Source organism: Portunus trituberculatus, chromosome 13 (assembly GCF_017591435.1).
Source record: "Portunus trituberculatus isolate SZX2019 chromosome 13, ASM1759143v1, whole genome shotgun sequence".
Lineage (NCBI taxonomy): Eukaryota > Metazoa > Arthropoda > Malacostraca > Decapoda > Portunidae > Portunus > Portunus trituberculatus.
In genome coordinates this window covers 948,827-975,463 of record NC_059267.1, presented here as the reverse complement: position 1 = coordinate 975,463, position 26,637 = coordinate 948,827, and the positions used below count along the sequence as shown (strand labels likewise).

Below are 26,637 nucleotides of genomic sequence, written 5' to 3'. Positions count from 1 at the left end.
CTGAAATAACAACTGGTGTAACTGAATGGGATGTAAAAATGTATGTTAAGGAATGGCAGCTGTTATGGACCCAAAGACTTATATGCTATGCTTGTGTCAGTACAGTTTGAGCTACAACATGACTGAAATGCATTTTGAGTCATAAATAACAGCCTGTCACATTGAATCAAGTGTGAAAACAAGTAACAATTCAGTGGATGTTGTAATACCAGATTTGTTTGCAATGGTTGTGTCAGCACAGTTACTTCACCACCAAATACTCAACATTCACAACAGTGCTCATCAGTTCTGAACACAATGCATGCACACAGATGGGTGATACAGTACACAGTACAGTGCTAATACACTGAATTTTGCACTGCTGACACTAACATATTGCAGTAATACAACATTTACATGGAATGCTACACACTGATGGGTGCCAAGCATTCTGTACCTTGGCTCTTCTCTCTCTATGGATCTGACAACAGTTTTTTGATGTTTTGAACCTTCACCACTCGATGCTTTGTAACTCCTAAAAAGATTACACACTTAGCATCAATTCATGCCATTCATCAACTTAAACAAACAGTAATTATAAATGTGGCAAGGAGGGCAAAGTAAGGCACGTAGAGAACATAAGAAAATAAGGGAGGCTGCAATAAGCCATCAGGCATACATGTGGCAGTAACAGCGTGAATTTCCACCCACCATTCTCAGGCATAAATTTTGTTTCATCTTATTCCTCAAAATAACTGTCTAAATCTATCTCATTCATCAAACACTCTACATTTCTGAGATAATTCCTTCTTATCTATCTAAAACTTGCATATGATCTGAACAAACTCCATACCGAGACCTGTGCTGGCCTAGCCCCACTCACCTCCAATACTTGAGTCCCTCGTATAGCATGGCCAGGATGAAGATGCCCACCATGGACCCAATGAGGCCGCCAATGGTACTGATCTTCCACCAGTCAAACAGAATGGTTTCATTGTACCCAAAGTGGAAAGACATCTGTAAAAGAAAGCTGGGTGTTACTGGAGCTTCCCTCGCTGATCTTGAAAGACAGAAAAATAAAGGTCTTTCTCTCGTCAAGTTGTTTATAAGCTGCATGATTACTAATCAGTTTAGGTACAATACATATAGGTCATCTGCAAAGGTAGCCTGGGTGTTACTGGAGCTTCCCTAACTCATCTTGAAAGGCAGAAAATATAAAGGTCTTTCTGTTGCCACAAGTTGTTTATAAGCTGTATGATTACTAGTTCAGGTACAATACATATAGGTCGGACACTGTAATGGCTAAGTTCTCATTGGACTCGAAGGTTCAAGGACTAAGAATATAGTGCATAAACAAACAAGACAAAGATATCACTGCCTATCAGACTCATGAGATATGGCCTCAAAGTTTATAATGTACTGTTATCTCTTTCCCTCTCTACACATACAAGCTGCTGAGATAAGACCATAAAGAGCAATAAGATAATAAGGGAAGCTGCAAGAAGCTGTAAGACCTACACATAGCAGTCCCTGTACAAAGCATATCTATTTATGCCTATCACTCATAAATATGTCTAATCTTTTGAAGCTCCCTAATGACTCAGCACAATGTAACTTCATTTTGCCAATGTTTCCTTTTCATTATTCAGGAATCTTAAATTAATCACCTTTGAAAAAAACCCAATATCCTTCATTAACTCCTTCAGTACAGGGACAGAATTTTACCTTGATTTTTAGGGTATGATTAGACAATTCTATTTACATTAAGAAGCATCTATGGAGGTCAGAAGATTAATAGCCAGTCTTCACTATTTTAATCCCCACATAAGTTTCTGAATCTATAAAATCACCAAACAGTAACCAGAATAAATATGAAAACGCGTCACGATACTGAAGGGGTTAACTACAACGTTCCAACCTCTTTTGTCATTTAAACTCAAACCTCAAACCTCTTCTTTCTCTTCTGATTTTGACACCCTTCCTCTTAATTCCAACCTCTTCTTTACCTATGACTCCAAAATTATTTCCTCTCTTTTCTTCCTCTCATCTATAAGAACAAATAAAGCAAAATCAGAGGCAGTGAGTAATTCCTGCTCCTCCCACACACACACACATAGACACTTACACTCATTCCCATATCCATATCCATATCCATGTCCATGTCCCTGCCGTGTCCGTGGCCATGGCCATGTCCACTGTGCTTCATTGGTGCAGAGGTCGCCGGCCCGTGGTTCATGTCCCCGTGACCTGGCAAAGGCAAGTAGTGATGGAGAAGAGGGAGGGAAAGAGTGATGTGGGGCAAGAGAGTAACTAGGTGACCAATGATTTTTTTTTTCTCAGGAAGACGGGAAGCTGGTCAAGGGCAACAAAAAAAATCTTCAAAAAGGCCTACTTGATTGCCAGTTCCCTAAAAGATAAATAGTAGTAGTTGTTTTTATGTAAGTGGGAAATCCAGTCAAGGGAAAAAATAAATCAATTGATTAAAAAAGGTCTACTGAGGTGCTGGTCCCTGAGGATGGTAGAGCCTTTTAAAAGTTAGCTAAATAAGACAAATGTCTTGAGATCTCAAAATACACACGTCAGAGTTAGCTTAAGTCAATGACGACTACCATGAGAGAAAAATAAGAGATGTCATTTTACTTGAGTTAAAAATGTCCCTCCCATACCTACCCGCATGGTCCATAACCTTCTCTGTGGTCTGCATGGCCTCCACTATCGCCCTCATCGTTGTGTTCACCACCGCCATGGCCATGTTGTGTCCTGAGTGCTCCCCGTGGTCCATGCCAGAGTGGTCCATGCCGGAGTGGTCCATGCTGCTGTGGTCCATGCTGCCGTGGTCCATGTTGCCGTGGTTCATGTGGTCATGGCCTGCGTGATCCATGTTTATTCGTTGATGGCACCACCAGGTCTACTGTGAGGGAGAAAGTAGGAACATAAGAGAGACAAATGAGGCAAGCTAAAGGAAGCCATCACACCTACAGCATTAGCTAATGTGAGATTGTAAGAACAAGAGAGAAACAAAACTTTTAAAATAGACCTTATTCAGCAATAATAATAATAATAATAATAATAATAATAATAATAATAATAAAAACTAATGGTAAAAATACAAATATTTGGCAAAAAAAGGCAAAAAAAAATTTTTTTCCTGCAAAATATTTGCCAACAAATGGCTACATCTGTGGCTAAGTCCACTACATTTCGCGAAAACTAGTGGTGCTAAACCCAACATTATAACTAACCAAACCCTAATGAAACCTAACCTAATTTATAAACCCAACACTAACCAACACGGGGAGGGGGGGGGAGACTACGTTATAGTGTTGGTAATATACTCACTTTATGTGAAGTAAATTGAGTAAAATGTGCTAACGAGAAGGACCGACAGTAAACATTAACCGTATTTTCACAGTGCATACACTTCTTGAGCAAGGTCAGAGCGTGAGGACCGAAATTAAGTAAAAATGCAGTAAGTCATCATCCCTTAAGTGTTTGTCAATAACCCATATCACTCAACAGTTCATAATCTCACCGGCCTGCTTTCAAAGGCCACAGAGGTTATCTGTCTGGTTCTCTCTGTTGTCTACCCTTTAGCCCGTTCAATGCTAGGAAACATTTTACCTTAAGATTTGTGTACGATTAGACCATCTTGTTGACATTAGCAAGGGTCTATGGAGGTCAGAAGATTAATGGCCACGATCTTCACTATTTTAATACCACACACAAGTTTCTAAAGCTGTATAAAATCACCAAATAGTAACCAGAATTAATATGGAAACGCGTCATAGTATTAAAGGTTAATACTGCAACATTCTGGCTAAACTATTCCTGCAATCGCAAAAACACCCTTCAAAACCACTGCGATCAAGCAACTCCCACTAGTGTCTGCTGAAACTGTCCAGGTGAAGCGCCTAAAGGTTTCAGAGTCCGGTGAGATCTTTTGAAGTTGTCTCTAAGCGAATGAAGCAAAGGCGCCGCATCGTCCCATCATCCCATCACCTCCCACTTCCCAAGGCCACAATACCACCACGCATCCCTTCCCACCACGTATCATCTTCCTCAGTGGTGTGGAATTCCTGGTGTCATAGGTGGAAATAAATACCGGATATCCAGATACTGTTTTCAATGAGTGCATGACATTTTTAAATAAGGGATCGAAGCTACATGAATCTGTAATGCATAGGAATAAATACTGGATATGTAGTTTTCAGTGATAGCTACTTTAGACAGAACAAAGGAAATGATGTCAGAAAATGATGAGAATTGCTACATTACACATTAGCTGACTAGAACAACACGTCTTTTTTTAATACCTTGAATTCTTACGTTCAAACTGAAAAATTTTAACCAAGTGTGAAAAAAAAAACATTTGAGAATTCCGACACAAAATCGAAGCGAAAAAAAAGAAAAAAAAAAAAAAAACCGGATACTCAGATACTGTTTTCAATGAGAGCATGACAGTTCTGAATAAAGGAAGCTGCAAATGGATCTGTATTGTATAGGAATAAAATACTGGATGTGCAATTTTCAGATAGATCACTCACAAATTCTCCCGTACATACAGTCCTAGCCAAACCGCGGACAATTAAGTCTTGCGGGAAAAGCAACACAAAAACTACCGCTTATGTTGCTGTTTGGTGAGAGAGAGCAAACTTTCAATGCAAAATAATATACAAACGTTAGATGCGAATGTAAAGGGATCAGCTGGTCCAGTAAACACACATCATGACTTCTCTTCCCGCCTCATGTAAAGTTACGCGAATAAAACACACTGAAGGAATAATATAAGACGAAGAACTGTGGCGAATGAAACAAGTAAGAATTTTGAAATGTACATGTATAGGAGGAACAGAAGCCAGATATGTGTTGTTTTCATTGAGCAATATACAGTAAAATAAAATGAGGATTGGCGCAAGAATGACTTCGTGTTTCGATCTATTTCTGCCACAGTATTGAAAGTCACAAGGCGAAGCACCGAACTTGATCCCAACAAGAAAAGAAAAAGAAAAAAAATCTATAACCCTTTCACTACCATGACATGTTTCCATATTCATTCTGGTTACTATCTGGTGGTTTTATACAGCTTCAGAAACATACAGGGGGGGATTAAAATAGTGAAGACTGTGGCCATTACATTTCTGACCTTTACAGACCCTTGCTGATGTGAATAAAATGTTCTAATCGTACACAAATCTGAAGATAAAATGTGTCCCAGTACTGATCAGGCTTAAAATCACAAGAGAACATGTCAAAAATCGAGGGAGGAAGGAAGGAGGGAGAGAACTGACTACACATAAAAACTGAGTAATCCAGGTATTAAATCAACAAGCGCAGGAAACCTAACACAAAAACCCCATAATATAAAACCCAAACAAGTAAACCAATAAATCAATAAACCAGTAGGAAGCGTCAAGAAAGGCAATGAGAATATGAAAAATGCAAATAATGGGGCTACTCATTCAACAAACGTACGTAAGCGGCCTTGACTCAACCATCCAGAGCAACAACAAACAGTAGCGGACACACGCCCTGAGGCAGATGACATGCTAGGGGTGAGGCTGGGGGAGAGTATGGGGAGGTGCCGTTCGTTCCTAGGTCACGTGATGGCCCAGTCCTTCCCACCACTGGCTTACGTAACAAAAGTGGACACACACACACACACACACACACACACCGCAGCTTCCCGTCAGGATGTCATATGTCAGTGTATGGATGTTTTCCGTGTGTGTGTGTGTGTGTGTGCACAGTGACTCCCCTTCCTTCTCCCTGAACATTCCCAGTCACAAGGACACGAGAGAAGTTAGGAGGGAAGATAATTTGAGAGGCATAACAAAAGAACATCACCTCCAACACAGACACGCCAGGAAGTCATGCGGAATGTCTCGAAAAAATCAAAACAAGATAAACAAATAAATACAAATAAACAGGGAGGTGGAAACGAGAGAACACACACACACACACACACACACACACACACACACCACCACCACCACCACCAGCACGCACCAAGGTCCTCCCAGCACTGCGCCAAGTTAAGCACTGCCTGAGCCACACATCGCACCACTATATACCTGAGGGACTGAGAAGCAGGTAAGCAGGCAGATGAACAGGCTGTGCGCTGTCTCACCTCCGCTTCCTGGAGAGAGAGAGAGAGAGAGAGAGAGAGAGAGAGAGAGAGAGAGAGAGAGAGAGAGAGAGAGAGAGAGAGAGAGAGAGAGAGAGAGAGAATGTAAATGCGAGATGAAACATAATCAAGAGGCAGGCGAAGAAGAAGAAGAAGAAGAAGAAGAAAAAAGGAGGAGGAGGAGGAGGAGGAGGAGACAGGTCAGACAGGTAAGGCAGGAGAAGAGTCTACCTGGACACGACTTGACTTTTCCTTTACCTATATTTTTAAACCCTTGGATGACTCGACAGATAATTTTTCAAAAGCCACAAAGATTATTAGTCTGGTCTTCAAGTGTGTGTGTGTGTGTGTGTGTGTGTGTGTGTGTGTGTGTGTGTGTGTGTGTGTGTGTGTGTGTGTGTGTGTGTGTGTGTGTGTGTTAAAAACTAGCATTTAATTCTTTTTTTTTTTTTTTCATCAGGACTGTTATCAGAAAGACCACAAACATTATTTCACTAAGGTTCTCAAACGTCCTTTTTTTTCTTTCCTGGTAAATACAGAATCTAAGTTAAAACGCAAACAGAAACCAGAAAGCGTCCTTCATCATATATTTTCAACGACCAGAGATGATTAGCCGGGTTCTTCAAGCGTATTTTTTCCCCATCAAGGACAAAATCTATATCAAACTCTCTAGAAACACGAAAACACACTTGGAAATCCTAATAACGTCCACAATAGCTTCTTAAGAGTACCACAGATAAGATACTAGCCTCTTATTCTTAAACTTTTATGTGCTTTACCACCATTTTTTTCCCTATCAAGCGCAAAATCTACACCAATATTTTTAGAAACACGAAAACACTCTTGAAAATTCTAATACCGTCTACTACAGCCTCTTAAGAGTACCACAGATAAGATACTGGGTTCGTATTCTCAAACACTTCTGTCCTGTCCTTCACTCCCACTATTTCAAGAAGGTTTATTTAAGTTTACACGAGTTTTTAAGCATTTCTTTTTTTTTTTTTTATGGTTTTTGAGGTAGATGGAGAAGATTTGTGCACTATTAACTGGAGAGACACACTTGAAAACTCCGCCAATCATCTTACTGGCGTTGGAAAATGGTCGTTGTGAGAGAGAAGAGCGTTTCTGAAGACGGAAAGTCACCTCTTAGCATTCCGTTATTGTCAAAACTTCTAATGCCTGCATAACGAAGATTTGCGGGAAGAACGAAGGTCAGGTGAAAAATTGTGTTTCTATGTTAGCTGGAAGGGTAAGACTAGCAAAACTTTCCTACTTGTGACGTCAGCAAGATGTTATTAGGAGAAAGGCAAAGACTGGAAGAAAAATTAAGAAAAAAAAAGGTGAAAGGAGGAGTAAATTTTGTGTTAAAGGTGATGAAAGTCTTATTTTTTTTCCCTCCTTTTCTTTTCCGCCTTCCTTTCTTTTCCTTCTTCACATGTCGTGCTGCCAAAAGCGATAACATATATAGTGTTTCTGAGGATAGCTTACCAGTACACACACACACACACACACACACACACACACACAAGCATTTCCTCTCATGATGTGCCCCACTGATCTATTAAGTGTGTGTGTGTGTGTGTGTGTGTGTGTGTGTGTGTGTGTGTGTGTGTGTGTGTGTGTTTCACAGTTTGATCTGCTGCAGTCTCTAACGAGACAGCCAGACGTTACCCTACGGAACGAGCTCAGAGCTCATTATTTTCGATCTTCGGATAGGCCTAACATCTCTCTCTCTCTCTCTCTCTCTCTCTCTCTCTCTCTCTCTGGAAATCCCCACACGCCCACTGGTACTTCCCCGCCCACGCAAGGCCCCTTAAACAAAACACCCACTAACACCCAGACACTCACACCGTCCTATCAGTGTTATGACAATTACTCAGTGCACAGAGAACTCTCATGCACTTACTTCTATATTCTCTCACTGCAACACAAATTCTACGCTCTCAAAACTTGGCCTGTATTCTCAAACGCTTTGCTCTCTCACCATGACTGCTTTCCAAGGGCTCTAGTTCAAGATACTCGCGTTTTAAACCCTTCAATACTGAGACACATTTTTACCTTGAGGTTTGTGTACGATCAGACCATTTTATTGACATCAAGAAGGGTCTATGGAGGTCAGATTAATGGCTACAGTCTTCACTATTTTAATCCTCAACATAAGTTTCTGAAGCTGTATAAAATCATCAAATAGTAAGCAGGTTGAATAGGGAAACGCGTCCTGGTACTCAAAGGTTTAAGGGTATTTTTATGGTTCTGGTGATGGATTAGCAAGATTACTGGTTAATGAAAAGGAGAAACTGTCTTGAAAATAGGGCTAGTTGTCTCTGTAGCCTTGGAAAACTGTCGTGGTGAGAGTGCAAAGTGTTGTAACTTGATAATTTTTTTTTTTATTTATACCATGTGGGTTTTTCACGGGAATTTCTGGGCTAAATGGGATACTTTTTGTGGTACCTCCTATCTCAAAGCCCACCCGCTAAGAAACCGTTGCCCCTAGTGAGGAAGCCCAACCTACACTCGGACCGTGGACAGGATTCGAACCCGTGCGCTTGGAGACCCCTCGGACCCCAAAGCACGCATGGTTCCTCTGTACCACGGCGGCCCTCTGTTAAGTTTCTGTAAATATGTCTGTGAAGTGAGATTATTTTTTTTCTCTCTCACCAGTTCGTTCAATCTTAAGGTAGAGTTGATTCATATATATGTCAGAGATTGTTCATCTTTCTCTTGGTTTTTCTTTCAATTCTTGGTCTAGTTAACGTGCAAATTCACTCCGCTGACTTCAAAGTGACGCCAGTTTTGATATTTCACTTTCATTCTACTTACTACTCTCTCTCTCTCTCTCTCTCTCTCTCTCTCTCTCTCTCTCTCTCTCTCTCTCTCTCTCTCTCTCTCTCTCTCTCTCTCTCTCTCTTTAAACCATGCACACGAAGCCCAACTCAATCCAAGGTTTTTGTTACGAAAGTCATTATCATCAACGAAATATTTTTAGGCACGTCTTCTCACTGCCACGTCACCACCACCACCACCACCACCACCACCACCAGCACCACCACCACTATCACCACCTTCCTCCTCCTTACATCCTCCACTTATTGCCGGAGGTCAGAATAGGAAGCTTCGTGAATTAAGTAACATCTCTTCCTAATTCGTGTTTCCTCTTCCTCCTTCACCTTAACCCCTTCAGTATTGAGACGGTTTTATCTGGAGTTTAGAGTGTGATCAGGCGACTTTATTTGCTTTCGGATGAGTTTATGAAGATCAAAAGATTAATGGCCAGTCTTCACTATTTTAATCCCCACACGAGTTTCTGAAGCTGTATAAAATCGCTAAATAGTAACCAGAATATGAAAATACATCTAATGCTACTGAAAGGGTTAATTTCTATCTGTATTTCCATGACCTCTGTGTTTATCTCTGCAAATATTCTGGATAGTAAAAAAAACAAATAAAAAGTAAACAAAAATGAAAAAAATACTCATCTTACTAATATCGCTGAGTTTACTACTGAAGGCATGCCGGGAATCAGACAACGATAATCTCTATCTTTCTTATCTTTCCACGTTTAGATCAGGGAACAAGAATGTAATTTACATTTTATCTTTTCATTTTTAAAGTTAATTACTGGAAACATTCTGATAGATAAAAAGATAGTTTGTTCTTTTTTTAATTTCATAATCTAGTCACCTATTTCCATAATCAACACTTTTTTTGTTATCTTTCAACCCAAAATCCGAAACCATTCTGAAAAGCACAAAAGACCCAAACAAGTCAACATTTTCCCTAATCATCCTACTATTCATGGAAGCATTGCGGGAAGAGGTGACATAACAACACACTCGTATCACTCTGGCAGCGCACACTACAAATACCACACTGGCCTGACCTTTGCTTTCCCTCACACGTCACACCACCGCTCCTAGACGCACTATCGATCCTCCCTTACAACTCTACCTATAAACATTCCAGCCTCTCTCTCTCTCTCTCTCTCTCTCTCTCTCTCTCTCTCTCTCTCTCTCTCTCCACGACTACTTTAACACCACGTAAACGATAAATCAAGAACTTAATCTCTTCAGTACCATGACGCGTTTCTATATTCATTCTGGTGACAATTTGGTGATTTTCTACAACTTCAGAAACTCATGTGAGGGGTTAAAATAGTGAAGACCGTGGCCATTAAACTTCTGACCTCTATAGATCCTTCCAAATGTCAATAAAATGGTCTAATCGTACACTAAACTCAAGGTAAAGATGTGTCCCAGTATTGAAGGAGTTTAAGAAGGTTTATCTTATCAGTGGTGCACAATTTAAGTAAAACTGTGGCTAGAAACCGACAAAATTTACTGAAAACGTGAAAAATCCGACTTCTCACCACAACTATTACTATTTTTGGGCCACGTAAACGAGAAATCAAGAACTTAAGGAGGTTTATTTTATCACTGGTGCAGAATTCACACAAAAACTCTCGCTAGAAACATAGAAGCTTTACTGAAAACCTGAATATTTTTTGGTTCTGAAAAATTCACGGAAAAACTCTCGCTAGAAACAGAAACTTTAATGAAAACCTGAATATTCCTTTGGTTCTGAAGAATTGACGCAAAAACTCTCGCTAGAAACATGGAAACTTTAATGAGAAAACCTGAATATTCTTTTGGTTCTGAAGAATTCACGCAAAAAACTCGCTAGAAACATAGAAACTTTAATGAAAACCTCCATATTCTTTTGGTCCTGAAAGACGTCATGTGCTTGCAACTACAAAGGATGTCTTGCTGGTGGTGTGAGTGTAACAGTAATGCTTTTTGTGAATCACTGACCGTCACGTGTTGAGTTCGTGCGACCATTTCACTACAGACAGAAGAAGAGGAGGAGGAGGAGGAGGAGGAGGAGGAGGAGGAGGAGGAGGAGGAGGAGGAGGAGGAGGAGGAGGAGGAGGTGTATGATAGAGAAAAACACGCAATACATTAGTGCAAATAAACTTCTCAGACAGTGTTACTATTTCCGTTTCCTAGCAATGACTGGCGTTTCGTATGTGTGTGTGTGTGTGTGTGTGTGTGTGTGTGTGTGTGTGTGTGTGTGTGTGTGTGTGTGTGTGTGTGTGTGTGTGTGTGTGTGTGTGTGTGTACAGGAACTACTACTCCAAGAGAGTCAAAGACTACGTCCGCTATTAGTACTCTCTCTCTCTCTCTCTCTCTCTCTCTCTCTCTCTCTCTCTCTCTCTGATAACTTCCATTACAAATTTTCCACACACACCCACACACACACACACACACACGGTTTCTCATGCCTATTCCATCACCATCCATTATGTGTGTGTGTGTGTGTGTGTGTGTGTGTGTGTGTGTGTGTGTGTGTGTGTGTGTGTGTGTGTGTGTGTGTGTGTGTTACTTCCCAAACTAAACATAATGACCAACAATGCCATACTAAACATCTTTCTTTCTTTCTTTCTGCAGTACCGTGGGAGAAAAGAGAGACAGATTAGCACACACACATTACTGTTCATTCTCGTGTCGCAATTACTTGGGTAGATTAAACTCAAAATAGTTAAGAGTAAATTAAGTAAAGAGTTCATAATATTTTAAGTGGCGCTTTTATCTTGGTTAATTATCTTATCTTAGTTATTCTGTTTGTTATTATCTTAGTTTTATGTAAAAGGCGTGGATTATTACATAACTCAAGCTCAAAATATGCTCTTGATTTAGCCATTTGCCCGCCTCAGTACCATGACGCGTTTCCATATTCATTCTAGTGACTATTTGGTGATTTTATACAGCTTCAGAAACTCAAGTGGGGATTAAAATAGTGAAGACTCCGGCCATTAATCTTCTGACCTCCATAGATCTTTTCCAATGTCAATAAAATGGTCTAATCGTACAAAAATCTCAAGATAAAAATGTGTCCCAGTACTGAACGGGTTAAAATAGTGAAGACTGTGGCCATTAATCTTCTGACCTCCATAGACTATTACTAATATCGATAAAATTATCTAATCATACACAAATCTCAAGGTAAATATGTGTCCCAGTACTGTTCTGAAGAGGTTAAAATAGTGAAGACTGTGGCCATTAATCTTCTGACCTCCATAGATCCTTACTAATGTCGATAAAATCATCTAATCATACACAAATCTCAAGGTAAAAACGTGTCCCAGTACTGAAGAGGTTAAAAATAAGATCGAATATAAGATAAGGACCAGAAAAGAAATGTTGAGATGAAAAGTGACAGGTAGTAAATGCATTCCCAGCTACGTTATTGATTTGAAACACACGAAATATACAACTAAAGGTGAAATGAAAAGATGATATATAGATACAAGATATTTCAGGGGAGATGTAATAATTAAAAGCAAGACTAAAGGATAGAAAGGTGAGGTGAGAGTAATTATAGCTCTGGTTGGTATGAAAGTAAAGGGAGGAGAGGAAGATTGTAGAGTAGTGGAAATGAGTGAAGAGTAAGACTAAATACCTGTAATTAGTAACCAGGTGAAGAATAGTCATTAAAATATTAGAATGAAGTGTTAATTGCTGAGTATAAACAGGAGACTGGTGATTAAGTTCTCTCTCACACACACACACACACACACACACACACACACACACACACACACACACACACACACACACATAAGACGATGACAAGTGTGACCACGAAGAGAGTGAATAGTCTTACAACAACCTCCTCCTCCTCCTCCTCCTCCTCCTCCTCTTTCTCTTTCTCTTTCTCTTCTTCCTCCTCCTCCTCCTCCTCCTCTGCTTCCCCTTCCCCCACCTCTTGTCCTCGATAAACGCCTCCACTTATCTCCCAGACACCCACGCCAGCCCGGCTCATCACAAGACCTCCACTGATAACCTGTCAATCTTACATCTCGAACATTGCCAATATGAAAGGTTATAATGACTGCGATGCCGCCGCCGCCGCCTCCACCACCACCACTACTCCTCTTCTTCCATTACCACAACTACTACCACTACTATTTCTACCACTATTACCACCACTACTTCTTGTCCTTCTTTGTCCTCCAACACTACTTCTGCTGCTGCTACTACTACTACTACTACTACTATTAGCACCACTACTCCTTGTTCTTCTTTGTCCTCCAACACTGCTGCTGCTGCTGCTGCTGCTGCTGCTACTACTACTACTACTACTACTACTACTATTACTACCTACTACTACCTTGTCCTTCTTCTACTCCTACCAACACTGCTGCTGGTGCTACTACTACTACTACTACTACTACTACTACTACTACTACTACTACTACAACTACTACTACTACTACAAAAAACTTCCCTAGCTTTCAAAAAATAATAGGGGGTGCTGGGAGGCGATGCACACACTTCACTTTTTTATCCTTCTAGTAACAAGCTATTAGTTAGTGTTGCTGGACTGCTATGGTCGGGAAAGGTTAGGAAACGCTGCTCTTCAAACCTTAGTTCTCTTCAAAATAGCGCAATATTCATCTTTTCTGAGTCATCATTGCGAAACACTACGAATCTTTGTCCTATCATATGCTAGCATCATGTCTGTCTGTGTATTTTTGTCTGCCTGTCTGTGTGTCTCGGTGTACCTCTCAAGTGGTCTATTCTCGTCATATTAAGGGAGAGGAAGACAAAGAAAACGGTGGACACGCGAGGACTCTTCTCCACTTGAACTTTTTACCCTCACTGCCTGTTGCCGTGGCGTGACGTGGCGTGGTCATCGTGCTTCTCTCTCTCTCTCTCTCTCTCTCTCTCTCTCTCTCTCTCTCTCTCTCTCTCTCTCTCTCTCCATTTACACATTTATACTACTACTACTACTACTACTACTACTACTACTACTACTACTACTATTTTATCCCCTTCTTTTATCTTGTATTTCTCATAAACCGTCATTTTTTTAAGTATATAACTTTCCTCTACATGTCTACACTACTCTGCTAAGCCTTTCTCATCTTATATCTCTTGCAAACTATTTTCTCTCTCTCTCTCTCTCTCTCTCTCTCTCTCTCTCTCTCTCTCTCTCTCTCTCTCTCTCTTTCTAGCGTTTAACCTTTTTTTTCTCTCATTTTTGCTCTTCACTCGCATCCACATTACCCATTTTCATCGTCTGCCTGTCATTCGTAACCTCGCTGGCAAATTCTCGTAGCTTGTGTTATAACCATCTCGTATTTCACATCTCCTCCCCCACCTGCTTCTCTTCCTCCTCTTCTTCCTGTCATTTCCATATCACATATCTAACATTTCACATCTCCGCCTCCTGCTTCTCTTGTTCCTGTTTCTCTTCCTCATGTCATTTCCATATCATACATCTGTCATTGCCATCTGCTCTCTCTGTCTTGTTCTCATCATCACCACCATCCTCATCCTCCTCTATCTTCTATTCCTTCCTCTTCTTCTTCTCCTTCAGTCTAAACTAAGAATAAGTTTCTCTATTATGTTTTGTGTGTTATATTTAATGACTTCTATAATTCCACTAGTCAAGACAAAATAAATCAGTTTGTTTTTTGTTTTTTTTTTCCTCGCAAAACGTCGCCTATTCCATCGCACTCAAAAACAAGAGTAACCTCACCGCCTCTGCCCACCTCTCACAGCTCACCTCACAACCACCAACCTTCTTAGCATTCATCTCACGCCAATCTCTCTTCCTCTCACCCACTTCACATCGCACGAATGACGCCACACGTGCCCACCTGACACATACACCTGCAGCACACCTGTCACGCCACAAACACGACCAGCTCATCAGGTGTATGCTCATATTTCACGGCGCCCTTCCCCCCACACCTACCCGATCAAGACCAGGTGTAATTAGTACCGTGGCGCACCTGTGTCAGTGTTCATGTTTCGAGGTATGAAAGGATATGCTATATACGCACGTACGTACATATACACGTGTAGATGGACTCAAACGCACACACACACGCAAGGATAGATAGATAGATAAATAGATAGATAGATACAAAGATAGATAGATAGGTATATAGATAAATAGATAGATAGATAAATATAGATATAGATAGATAAATATAGATAAAGATAGATGAATAGATAGATAGATAGATAGATAGATAGATAGGTAAATAGATATAGATAAATAAATATAGATATTGACCACAACCAAACATTACAGAGGACTAGGAAGATATGGTCCATTAAAATGTTATCCATAAGAACTTGTAAATAGCTTAAAACATTATAAAACTTGAAACCCATGTCATCACCACCACCACCAACTCCTCCTCCTCCTCCTCTTTACTCCACCTCTTTGTATATAAGCAATGAAACGTATTAAGCCAGTTGTTCTAATTGTCTCCTTAAATGACTGCACTTACTATGGCTATTATAATCATCTTCTCTTTCTTCTCTATAGCTATACATTTGTTTGTCTCTTACTAACGCCTTCAATACTGGGACACATTTTTACCATGAGAATTGTGTACGATTAGACCATTTTATTGACTTCAGGATGGGTCTTTGGAGGTCAGAAGATTAATGGCCACAGTCTTCACTATTTTAATCCCCCACATCAGTTTATGAAGGTGTATAAGATCACCAAATAGTCACCAGAATGAATATTAAAACACGTCATGGTACTAAAGGATTTAACAATGAAATACTCGCCAGGTAACGGTGATAGGTGCTCGATGACTAATGGGCAGGTGAAGTACAGGTGAGTACAGACAAACACCTACTTATTTACTCACTATCTGGGTGTGTTGCGTCACTTAAAGGTGTGAACAGGTAAGCAGGTGGATTGGATGGAAGGATTAATGGATGGATGGAGTAAAAAATATGGAAAATGGATGGATAGAAATAGATATAAATAGATAGATAGATAGCAGGATTTCAAAGGTATGCATGGATGAATGGATGGAGTAAAAGTATGGTTCCTTGATGGATAGAAATAGATACAAATAGATGGATAGATAAGCAGGATTTCAAAGGTATGTATATAGATACAAATGGATGGATAGGCAGGATTTCAAAGGTGTAGACACATAATTAATTGATGGATAAATGGTTGAATATACAAATAGATAGATATTCACTACTGTCCATTGTGGGGGATAGGAAAATAGGTAAATAGATGAACTAGTGGATTATAAGACAGAAAGACAGATGGAAAATTGAGATAGACAAGTAGATACAAATAGACAGGAATGAAATGACGAAAAAAAAAAAAAGACAAACGTAGATAGATAAAATGTACAAATATACTATCATTATATCCCTTCCCTCCTCCCCCCCCTCCACCATACCACTCCAACACCTACCCCCCTCTCTCCCTCCCCCCACACACTCCTCCCTACACCACCTGAATACTAACAGATAAATAAGATATCCAAGGGAGATACTGACGTACACACACACACACACACACACACACACACACACACACACACACACACACACACACACACACATATGTTCCGGTTTTAAAGAGACCAAAAGACCAAAACATGAATAGATCACGTATTTCTACTTACACTTGAGAGAGAGAGAGAGAGAGAGAGAGAGAGAGAGAGAGAGAGAGAGAGAGAGAGAGAGAGAGAGAGGAAGTGAATCAAGAAATGTGAATATATAGTCGTGGAAAGGGAGTGAAACGTTTCCGAATATGAACCTAAATAAAGATGATGATAAAGATGATGATAATGATGATGATGATGATGATGATGATGATAATGATGAAATATGTAAGTCATTCAAAATCACCCGCTTCCTGTCATTCTCTCTCTCTCTCTCTCTCTCTCTCTCTCTCTCTCTCTCTCTCTCTCTCTCGTAATCCCAGCAATACAAAAGGATTTGAAAGAAGAAAAGAAAATGACGAAGGAAGAGAAAAAAGGAAGGAGAGAATAAAGGAGGAAGAAAGAAATTAGAAGGAAGGATGGAAGAAAGAAAGAAAGAAAGAAAGAAAGGAAGGAAGGAAGGAAGGAAGGAAGGAAGAAAGAGAGAGAGAGAGAGAGAGAGAGAGAGAGAGAGAGAGAGAGAGAGAGAGAGTGTGTGTGTGTGTGTGTGTGTGTGTGTGTGTGTGTGTGTGTGTGTGTGTGTGTGTGTGTGTGTGTGTGTGTGTGTGTGTAAGAATAAGCGTAGTTCCCAAAATGATAGCTCTCTCTCTCTCTCTCTCTCTCTCTCTCTCTCTCTCTCTCTCTCTCTCTCTCTCTGCACCAGGATCTCCTCCTGGCACGTGCACATTCACTCTCACACAAAAGACACAATGAAAACTCAAAGGAACAATAATAATAATGGTGCCACAAACTCTCCCAAGCGCCACTCCCTCACCACTCCCTTATCCACACTCTTATCCACTCACTCTCCCAGGCGCCACTCCCTCACCACTCCCTTATCCACACTCACCCTCTCCACCACATGCCCATTCATATCATCCGACTTCTTCTCTTCTTTCCTTCTGTTGCTTCCTTCTCGCCTTTCCTTCTTATCATATCCTCCTCCTCCTCCTCCTCCTGTTCTTCACACTATTCAGAAACGATTTGTTCTCTCAACACTGTTTTTCTAAGGCCACACAGATGATTAACGGGGTTTTCAAGTGTTTCTACAGTTAGTAATGTAGAAATTTTGTCAGTCTCTAGAACCATAATAATAAAAAAAAACATCTTAATAACCCTTAGTACCATAACGCGGTTCCATATTCATTCTGCTTACTATTTGGTGATTTTATACAGCTTCAGAAACTTACGTGGTGGAATTAAAATAGTGAAGACTCTGGCCATTAGTCTTCTGACCTCCACTGACCCTTCCAAGTCTCGGTAATCTAACCATACCCAAAAATCAAGGTAAAAATGCATCTCAGTACTGAAGAGGTTGGAAACTCGTGTCAATTGAAATAAAGCCTTTTGAAATTGTGAAGTTGAAACATAATGTTCAAGAATACGAGCTTCTATCAGTACTCTCTCTCTCTCTCTCTCTCTCTCTCTCTCTCTCTCTCTCTCTCTCTCTCTCTCTCTCGTTATTAATTTGGTAATAGTAAGTAATCTTATTTTGGTATTAATTTCTTTCCTAACCTAATCTAACTTTATGAAACAGTCTCTGGCTTGATTCTAATGAGGCTGTTTGATTTAGTTTATATTCTAGTGAGTGTTTTATAAGTTCAATGTGGTACTCGCTCTCTCTCTCTCTCTCTCTCTCTCTCTCTCTCTCTCTCTCTCTCTCTCTCTCTCTGTAACTTTTATTCTTCTTTATTTTTTCCTCCTTTTTAATCCATTCATTTATTTTTATTTATTACGTTTGTTGTTAATACATTTCAATACATTTCCCTTTAGAGTGTTAATTAATGTGATGCAATATATCAATGTACAACAGCTAGGAGAACTATTACCATTATCATTATTATTATTGTTATTATTATTATTATTATTATTATTATTATTATTACTACTACTACTACTACTATTATCAAATATACAACACCATAGTTACGACAAGCATTTCCTGTACCGATTTGTTTTTATTTCCTCTCGTTTAATTAAATACCACCAGATCATTTATATAATATACTTTTATTACACCCAACATGATATTGTATTGATTTATGACTGCCCCCCTCTCTCTCTCTCTCTCTCTCTCTCTCTCTCTCTCTCTCTCTCTCTATCTATCTATCTATCTATATCTAAGAAGCATTAAATCATTTGAACTACTAATATAAAACTCTTTCACCGCATATGTTTCCAATCGATCTTTTAAACCTATCTGTCTTTCGCCTCCCTTTATCTTAAATGATCTCTATTATTAGCAACGTTCATTCATTACAGTCAGCACATCATTCTTATATACTGTTCCATCTCTAACTCTATTCCTTCAGTTCTACTTGGCATATGTTTCCTGTCAGTCTTATTAATTTCTCTCTCTCTCTCTCTCTCTCTCTCTCTCTCTCTCTCTCTCTCTCTCTCTCTCTCTCTCAATTGATCGATCTAACAGTGGTGAAAGAAGTCGATGTTATGCCTCTCCCTCTCTCTTCGCTTTCCCTTTCACGAATTGACGACACAATTACACTAACTTAAATAAAAAATGTATAAGAGTATTGACCGCATTTCTGCAGGGATGTGTAGATAGACAGTCACTCACTCACACACACACGCGTACATATACACAACCCCACACACGTACACACGGGCAACAAGTGTCTGTGCTCACTCACCAAGGCACAAGAGAAGCGTAGCGTTACCACCACTGGCAGGAGACACACTGACAGGCACTGTGCCATACACCCCCCTAATATCAATTCCCACACCGACCTGAAACCCGCCCACTCCTATGACGTCAGCCAAGTCCAGCATCCTCATTGGTTCCCTGCAGCTCCTTCTCGTGACGTCACCACAATCTAGTGCTTTCATTGGTTTGTTTTCCCTTCATCTCCCACACGAGGCACGGCTGGTATTTCCCTCATGGACTTTAATGAAGTTTTCTCTCACCCTAGAACCGGGGAAATATGTGCCTGATATGTCAATCATTTGCTGACATCTTCAACTCTATTGTCAGCAGGAAAAGGGGTAGGAATGCCTTGAGGTATGTGATGAAACTGCCTATACAGAGAGGAGAATGAAGAAAGGAAGGAGGATGGTCTACGAGAGGAAAATTCAAACTGGTTTTATGAATGGTTGTGTTTGAAGGGAGATATGAGATGCTGAGGTGAATTAGGGGAAAAAGAGTGGGGAATGGATGTGAGGGGAAGTCGAGGGGAATGACAGGAAAGAAGAGAGGACTGACTGAGGGGAATGAAAGGAAGGTAATTGTGTTCATGTGTAGTAGTAGTAGTAGTAGTAGTAGTAGTAGTAGTAGTAGTAGTAGTTGTTGTTGTTGTTGTTGTTGTTGTTGTTGTTGTTGTTGTTGTTGTAGTTATTATTGTTGTTTTGGAGCAGGAGTATAGCAGTAGCAGTAGCAGTAGCAGTAGTAGCAGTAGCAGTAGCAGTAAAAGCAACCATTTAACCAATACCCACTGTTAACTATACATACTTTTTTTCCACTTATCATCGTAATCTTATCAACAGTGACCACAAAAAATGCTAAAAATACACTATTACACTGTGTCGCTACTGTGTTTCCATGGGTCTATCAGCAATGCAGGGAATGAGGCGACAAAATGAACCGTGACAGCATCCATCTCTCTTTCCCTCCTTTTATGCTTCCTTTCCTGTTACTCTTTTTCTTAATTACTTTTTTTCATGTTACTATTGTTGTTTTCTTATTTGTTATTTTTTTCTTACTTTTCTATTACTTTCTCTCCTTTTTATGTTTTTTTTTCCCTGTTACTTCCTTTCCTGTTACTCTTTCTTATTTTCTTACTTTTTTTTCATGTTATTCGTTGTTGTTTTTTTATTTATTATTATTTCTTACTTTATCACTTTCTCTCCTTTTTTTATATTACTTTTCCCTGTTACTTCCTTTCCTGTTACTCTCTTTCCTGTTTCTTTCTAACTTACTTTCTCACTTGTTCATTTTTTCTTGCTTTTTTATTACTTTTCCCTCCTTTCTAACTCCCACCTCGAAATTACAAAGACCCACACTGAATCTCTCTCGCTCTTCTCCTTCTCTATATTCTAACCCTTCAGTACCGTGACACGCTTTCATATTCATTCTCCTTAGTATTTGGTGATTCTATACAGCTTCAGAAACTCATGTGGGGATTAAAATAGTGAAGACTCTGGCCATTAACCTTATGACCTCCATTGACCCTACCTAATGTCAATAAAAATCGTCTAAACAAACTCAAAACTCAAGGTAAAAATGTGTCCCAGTACTGAAGGGGGTTAAAAGGCTCCAGTTGAAGTTACACGGGTTTTCAAGGGTGTTTTTACGGTTCCAGTGACAGATTAACGTGATATTTAAACTATTAACAGGAGAAATACTCGTGAGAAACCAGTTAATCATCTCCATTATGAAATAGTCAAAGTGTGAGAGAGAGAGAGAGAGAGAGAGAGAGAGAGAGAGAGAGAGAGAGAGAGAGAGAGAGGAGAGAGAGAGAGAGAGAGAGAGAGAGAGAGAGAGAGAGAGAGAGAGTGTGTGTGTGTGTGTGTGTGTGTGTGTGTGTGTGTGTGTGTGTGTGTGTGTGTGTGTGTGTGTGTGTGTGTGTGTGTGTGTGTGTGTAATTCACTGTTTGATCTGCTGCAGTCTCTGACGAGACAGCCCTACGGAACGAGCTCAGAGCTCATTATTTCCGATCTTCGGATAGGCCTGAGACCAGGCACACACCACACACCGGGACAACAAGGTCACAACTCCTCGATTTACATCCCGTACCTACTCACTGCTAGGTGAACAGTGAACAGGGGCTACACGTGAAAGGAGACACACCCAAATATCTCCACCCGGCCGGGGAATCGAACCCCGGTCCTCTGGCTTGTGAAGCCAGCGCTCTAACCACTGAGCAACCGGGCCGTGTGTGTGTGTGTGTGTGTGTGTGTGTGTGTGTGTGTGTGTGTGTGTGTGTGTGTGTGTGTGTGTGTGTGTGTGTGTGTGTGTGTGTGTGTGTGTGTGTGTGTGTGTGTTTCAGAGTACAGCCCACATCTTATAGCAATGCATTTAAAGAGTGATGAAGAGGCTTACACAATTTCTCAAGTACAACGTTATCGAAGTGTACGTGTGCTGATAACGGTAACACTGCCACACGCTACCAAACATAACCAGAAGCTACCAAACACATCTCTCTTATTCCTCCATTCATTCACTCTTTCCTCATATTTCTCTACTTTTTTCCTCTCTTCCTTTTCTGTGTTTATTTTGCCTCCCTCCTTTCCTTCCTTCCTTCCTTTGATAGTGCCCGACGCTTTGAGCCACTAACATAATATAGCTTAATTTTCTGAAGGACGCGTATGTTGGGAATGTGAATGCATTAGGTCGATATATTACACTTTCTTTCGTTTCGTTTTTTTTTTTTTTAGCTTCGACTTTCGTGTTTTCTCCTTTTATATAGTTTTCTGATTTGGTCACTTAACCCCTTTCAATACTGAGACGCATTTTTACCTTGATTTTTTTTTTTTTTTTTTTAAGGGGTAGACTTTATGATTAGACGATTTTATTTGCATTTGAAAGGGTCTATGGAGGTCAAAAGATTAATGGCCATTGTCTTTTACTATTCTAATCCCAACCTGTGTTTCTGAAGCTGTATAAAATCACCAAAATAGTAACCACAACGAATACGAAAACGCGTCCTGGCACTGAAGAAATTGATATTGGTATTGTTTTTTTTTTTTTTTTTTAAGTTTCTATATCGCACACTACGTCAGTTTGTCTATTAGCTAACTCCCCACAGAGACACACATCAAGCTTCATTATACAAGAAGTAACATGCCTTCGATAATCAATAACATGTAACGTGTAAAAATATAACAAACTATAAATAACTTGCCTTTTAAATAGACACGTTGCTCATTTGACAACACGGGAGGAATAACATCACGTGCATCAAATTAACAGTAAAACTAAACCTATCAAAAAATTATTCAACTTAGTATCAAATTTCACACGATACAGCAAACTTATGAGAGAGAGAGAGAGAGAGAGAGAGAGAGAGAGAGAGAGAGAGAGAGAGAGAGAGAGAGAGAGAGAGAGAGAGAGAGAATGTCTGTCAGTAAGTTATCATGAGGCGTCTATAATTGTCTCCAGGTGTGTGTTTGGAGGACTGTTGTGAGATAGAAGGTGAGAGGAAGAGAGGGAAGGAGGAGGGGATGGAGGAGAAAGAGGAGGGGAGAGGGGTGGATGACACGAAAGGTACAGGGACACAGAATCAAGGTCAACACACACACACACACACACACACACACCGCTATGAAGTTTGCTATCAAATTAAAGGACATTACAATCTTAACAAGTCTTCTAAAATTAATAGTAAACATGAACTCAAATTAAAAAGATACGAAGATCCAACAGTAATGACAAGAAGTGAGGGGGGGGGGGGACGTGAGTGAAATGAGGTGTGTGTGCGTGCGGATTCCAGCGTCCGCCAGCCAGCCCAGCCACCTCCGCCCTCGACCCTCGCCCCCTCTCGTTTCCTCGGTGCTTGAAACGCCACCCCGCCGCGCCGCTACCCGTCACAGTGGTCGCTGGGAATCAATCTGGTGCTGATAGTGCTTGTATCACTTTTATGAGGCTGATATTTGTTGCACACGGCACTGTTCCTTCAATAACAAGTATAAACTATAATAAAAACAAACGCATTTCAACTCCTAACTATTTTTCTCTCATTATTTACTTCTGAGTCGGTTTCGAGAGGCGTGCATTTCTGTAGCAGTAAATGGTCATGTTAGCAAAAGTTTCCAAGAGTTCACTGCTGCACACGGCCCTCAGCAGTGTCATCTGGCCCCAAACCGAAGCTAACCTCACCTCAGCCCTCAGTGTTTCGCGCCACCCGTGTGTTGAAGGTCATCACTATCTCCCATGACAACAGTGGCGGCCGTGACTCGATAACACGAAACCCGCAGCACATTATGTTAGGTCGCCGCGCAGTGCATCCATCCAAATACCTTCCCTTTCCCGTGTCTTCGCTTCAAACTACGTCTTATTTTATCTTTCACACGATGGTAGATGTACCTCAAACTTTTCTTTTCTCCTGTCAAACAAAAACACTAAACAATACTATAATTCACTTTTTTTTCTTTCCGTACACTTTTACAGTACCATGACGCGTTTCCATATTCATTCTGCTTACTATTTGGTGATTTTATACAGCTTCAGAGATCAAAATACTGAAGACTGGCCATTAATCTTCTGACCTCCATAGACCCTTCCTAATGTCAATAAAATAATCGTCTAATTGTACCCAAACTTATGGTAAAAATGTGTCTCAGTACTGAAGGGGTAAATGAAGCCTTGCAGTGACACAAGCATTACAGTTACTAGGATATCAAATAATATTCCTTAATATTTCCAGCAAAACATGGAAAACCTACCACGTTTATCAACCATTGTTTCATTAAGCTATTTTCTCAGTTGTATTCATTTCTGTCAATGCTGGTGAGTGCCATACGGTAATGTAATCAATACTCGCCCCATCAATATCTTATGAGGCATCTGTCTGTTGCTGTGGCTGCATTGTCAAGGCTGATAAACTGTCGCATGGGGTTTTCCACAGTGAGTTTTGGTCTTTGTGAGGTTAGAGGGATGTCCATAGAAAGTGCACTAATGAAAAAAAAAAAAGACTGCTGAATTGACCATGGGATGAGAACATAAGCAGTAAAATAACAACAACAAAAACAATAATAATAATAATAATAACAATAATAATGATAATAATAATGATCAATAATGATGAATGAATCAATGAATAAAGATAGTATTGTTGGCTATGATGAGGTTGTCATTTCAAATCGAGAACATTGATCTGCTGTTAAATGAAAATAATGATATGAAAGATAAGTCAATCAAGCAATGAGAACGGTTACAGTGATATGGGGAAACTCACATCAAATGGAGTACATTGACATGCTGCATAAGGAAGTCAATTAAAGTCACACTGACAACTAAGGGAAGTAAAAAAATATTATAATGTAAATGATGAAGTAAATCTGATCTAATCCACACATTCACCATTTCACCATTGAAGATAATCTTGTGGTATTATAGCCAATTGGTACCAAAAAACAAAATTAACATCTGCAAATGAGACCAGATTTCTTTTGACATCAGCTGCTTGCTTGCACAGTACAGTGGTGAACTAACACAAGTAAAATAACAAACAGTTTTGCCTCACTCAGCTCAATGTGGGAGCCAAAGGAAACCAGCTAAACACCTTTGGCTAACGAGGCAACAGCAAGGGAGTTAATGTCTAGTTACCTAAGTTACCCACATACCCCATCCCCTCCCACCCCACTCACTCACTCACTCACACACACACACACACACACACATCTTAATATCCTCCTATTCCACTATTCACCATCCATTTTTTCTTTCTATCTTATTTCATTTCCATTTCTTCCATTTATTATCCATTTTCTTTCTAACATTACCCACATACCTCCCGCAACCCACACGTAAAAACGTCTTAACATCCTCCTATTCCTCTATTAGTTATCCATTTTTCTTTCTATCTGGTTTTATTTCCCATTTCTTCCATTCATTATCCATTTTCTTTCTATCCTGTTATATTTCCATTTCCTTTCTATCTCGTTTTAATCCTATTTCCTCCATTTATTATCTTTTATTTCTCTTTCCCTTGTTGACCAATAGCGTGGCTTCATATATGTGACGTCAAATCAGCTGGGTGGAGGAGCTGTGAAGGGGAAGCCGGGAAGCGAGGAGTGAGTGGGGGAACATGTATATCAAGACAGTGCCCTTGCAATTACCTAAATAAAGAAACATGCTCCCTAGACAATTAACCTGGAGATTATTAGTACTGAATGCCACAATAAAAACCTTGAAAGAAATACCTAGATTAAATAATTGAGTTATATATAGTTACGTCATATACCCATTACATATCACACAATGTAAGAAATAAACTAGAATAGACTTAACAAACTGCAAGGTAACAAGGTCCCACAATACCCCCAAAAAATCTGCAAGATGGTGTGAAATTAGGCATGAATAGGGGTGGTCAGTACAAGGAAGGGAGGGGAGGGAGATACATACGAGAGGAATGACCGGCGACTTAAAAATCATTATGTTATCCATTACACCACACCCACACACCTCTGGGCCTGCTGTCACACCCACACGTGCACACTTACGCTAGCTATGTGTCTGGTGTGCTCAGGTGGCCGTCGAGACCCTTAGTATAGTGGCAGAATGGGGAATGTTGTTTGCACGTCCTCCTCTTCCCTTGACAACGAGCCAAGTAAACACAGACAGAAAATTTGCCGCCTCTTTGCAACGGGACCTCTCTGTGTTTCTTCTTTAATCCCTTTAGTAGTAATCTGTACCATGACGCTTTTTCATATTCATTCTGCTTACTATTTGGTAATTTAATACAGCTTCAGAATTTGTATGGGATTTAGAATAGTGAAAACTGTGGTCTTTAATCTTCAGACCCTTCCTAATGTCACAAAATCTCAAAGTAAAAAATGTGTCCCAGTGTTGAAGAGATTAACCCCTTCAGTACCATGACGCGTTTTCATTATTATTCTGCTTACTATCTGATGATAATATACAGCTTCAGAATCTTATATAGAGATTAAAATAGTAAAAACTGTGGTCATTAATCCATACACAGTTCATAATGTACCAAAGAAAATCGTTTAATTGTATACCTAAAACTCATGATAAAAAAAAAAAAGCGTCCAGTAATGAAGAGGAAACGTTTTGTGGGTTAAATCTCCTAGCTCTGTCCTCCTGCTTTCATGATTTTACAGTATCTATTCCTTATTCTCTCCCTCAATCTTCCATCTGAAGTTCTTCCCTCCTATGACTTCTAGTGAGGATAGCATCTTAACAGCTCAAAGTATCCTAACCTGCCTTATAACGTAACCAACCTTAATCCCAAACTCCTATAGGGGGACTTCACCATGGATGTATAAACCCAGACTTAGCTAGGTAACCCACATAGCTTTATCCAATCAACTCTTATTTTCTGTGAAGATTTCAACTAACTCTCCAATCCTATGGTAGTAAGAG

The 26,637-nt window shown here is 40.0% G+C and overlaps 1 protein-coding gene across 7 annotated transcripts in view; it reads right to left on the bottom strand.

Moving 5' to 3' along the window:
- LOC123502990 (high affinity copper uptake protein 1-like) overlaps positions 1 to 25,884 on the bottom strand; it is a 31,497-nt gene extending 5,613 nt beyond the window's left edge. Inside the window, exons 1-4 of one of the 7 annotated variants that reach the window (XM_045252311.1) lie at positions 25,755 to 25,884; positions 2,650 to 2,890; positions 2,105 to 2,226; positions 863 to 996 (exon numbers count right to left, since the gene is read on the bottom strand). In XM_045252311.1, the coding sequence (XP_045108246.1) occupies positions 863 to 996; positions 2,105 to 2,226; positions 2,650 to 2,860 (467 nt within the window). In that variant the 5' untranslated portion in view covers positions 2,861 to 2,890; positions 25,755 to 25,884. Of the gene's footprint in view, positions 1 to 862; positions 997 to 2,104; positions 2,227 to 2,649; positions 2,891 to 5,985; positions 6,008 to 6,050; positions 6,106 to 19,228; positions 19,375 to 25,754 lie in introns of those variants that run through there. The other 6 variants (XM_045252314.1, XM_045252310.1, XM_045252308.1 and 3 more) reach the window with 6 other exon arrangements.
- Positions 25,885 to 26,637: the final 753 nt, after the last annotated feature.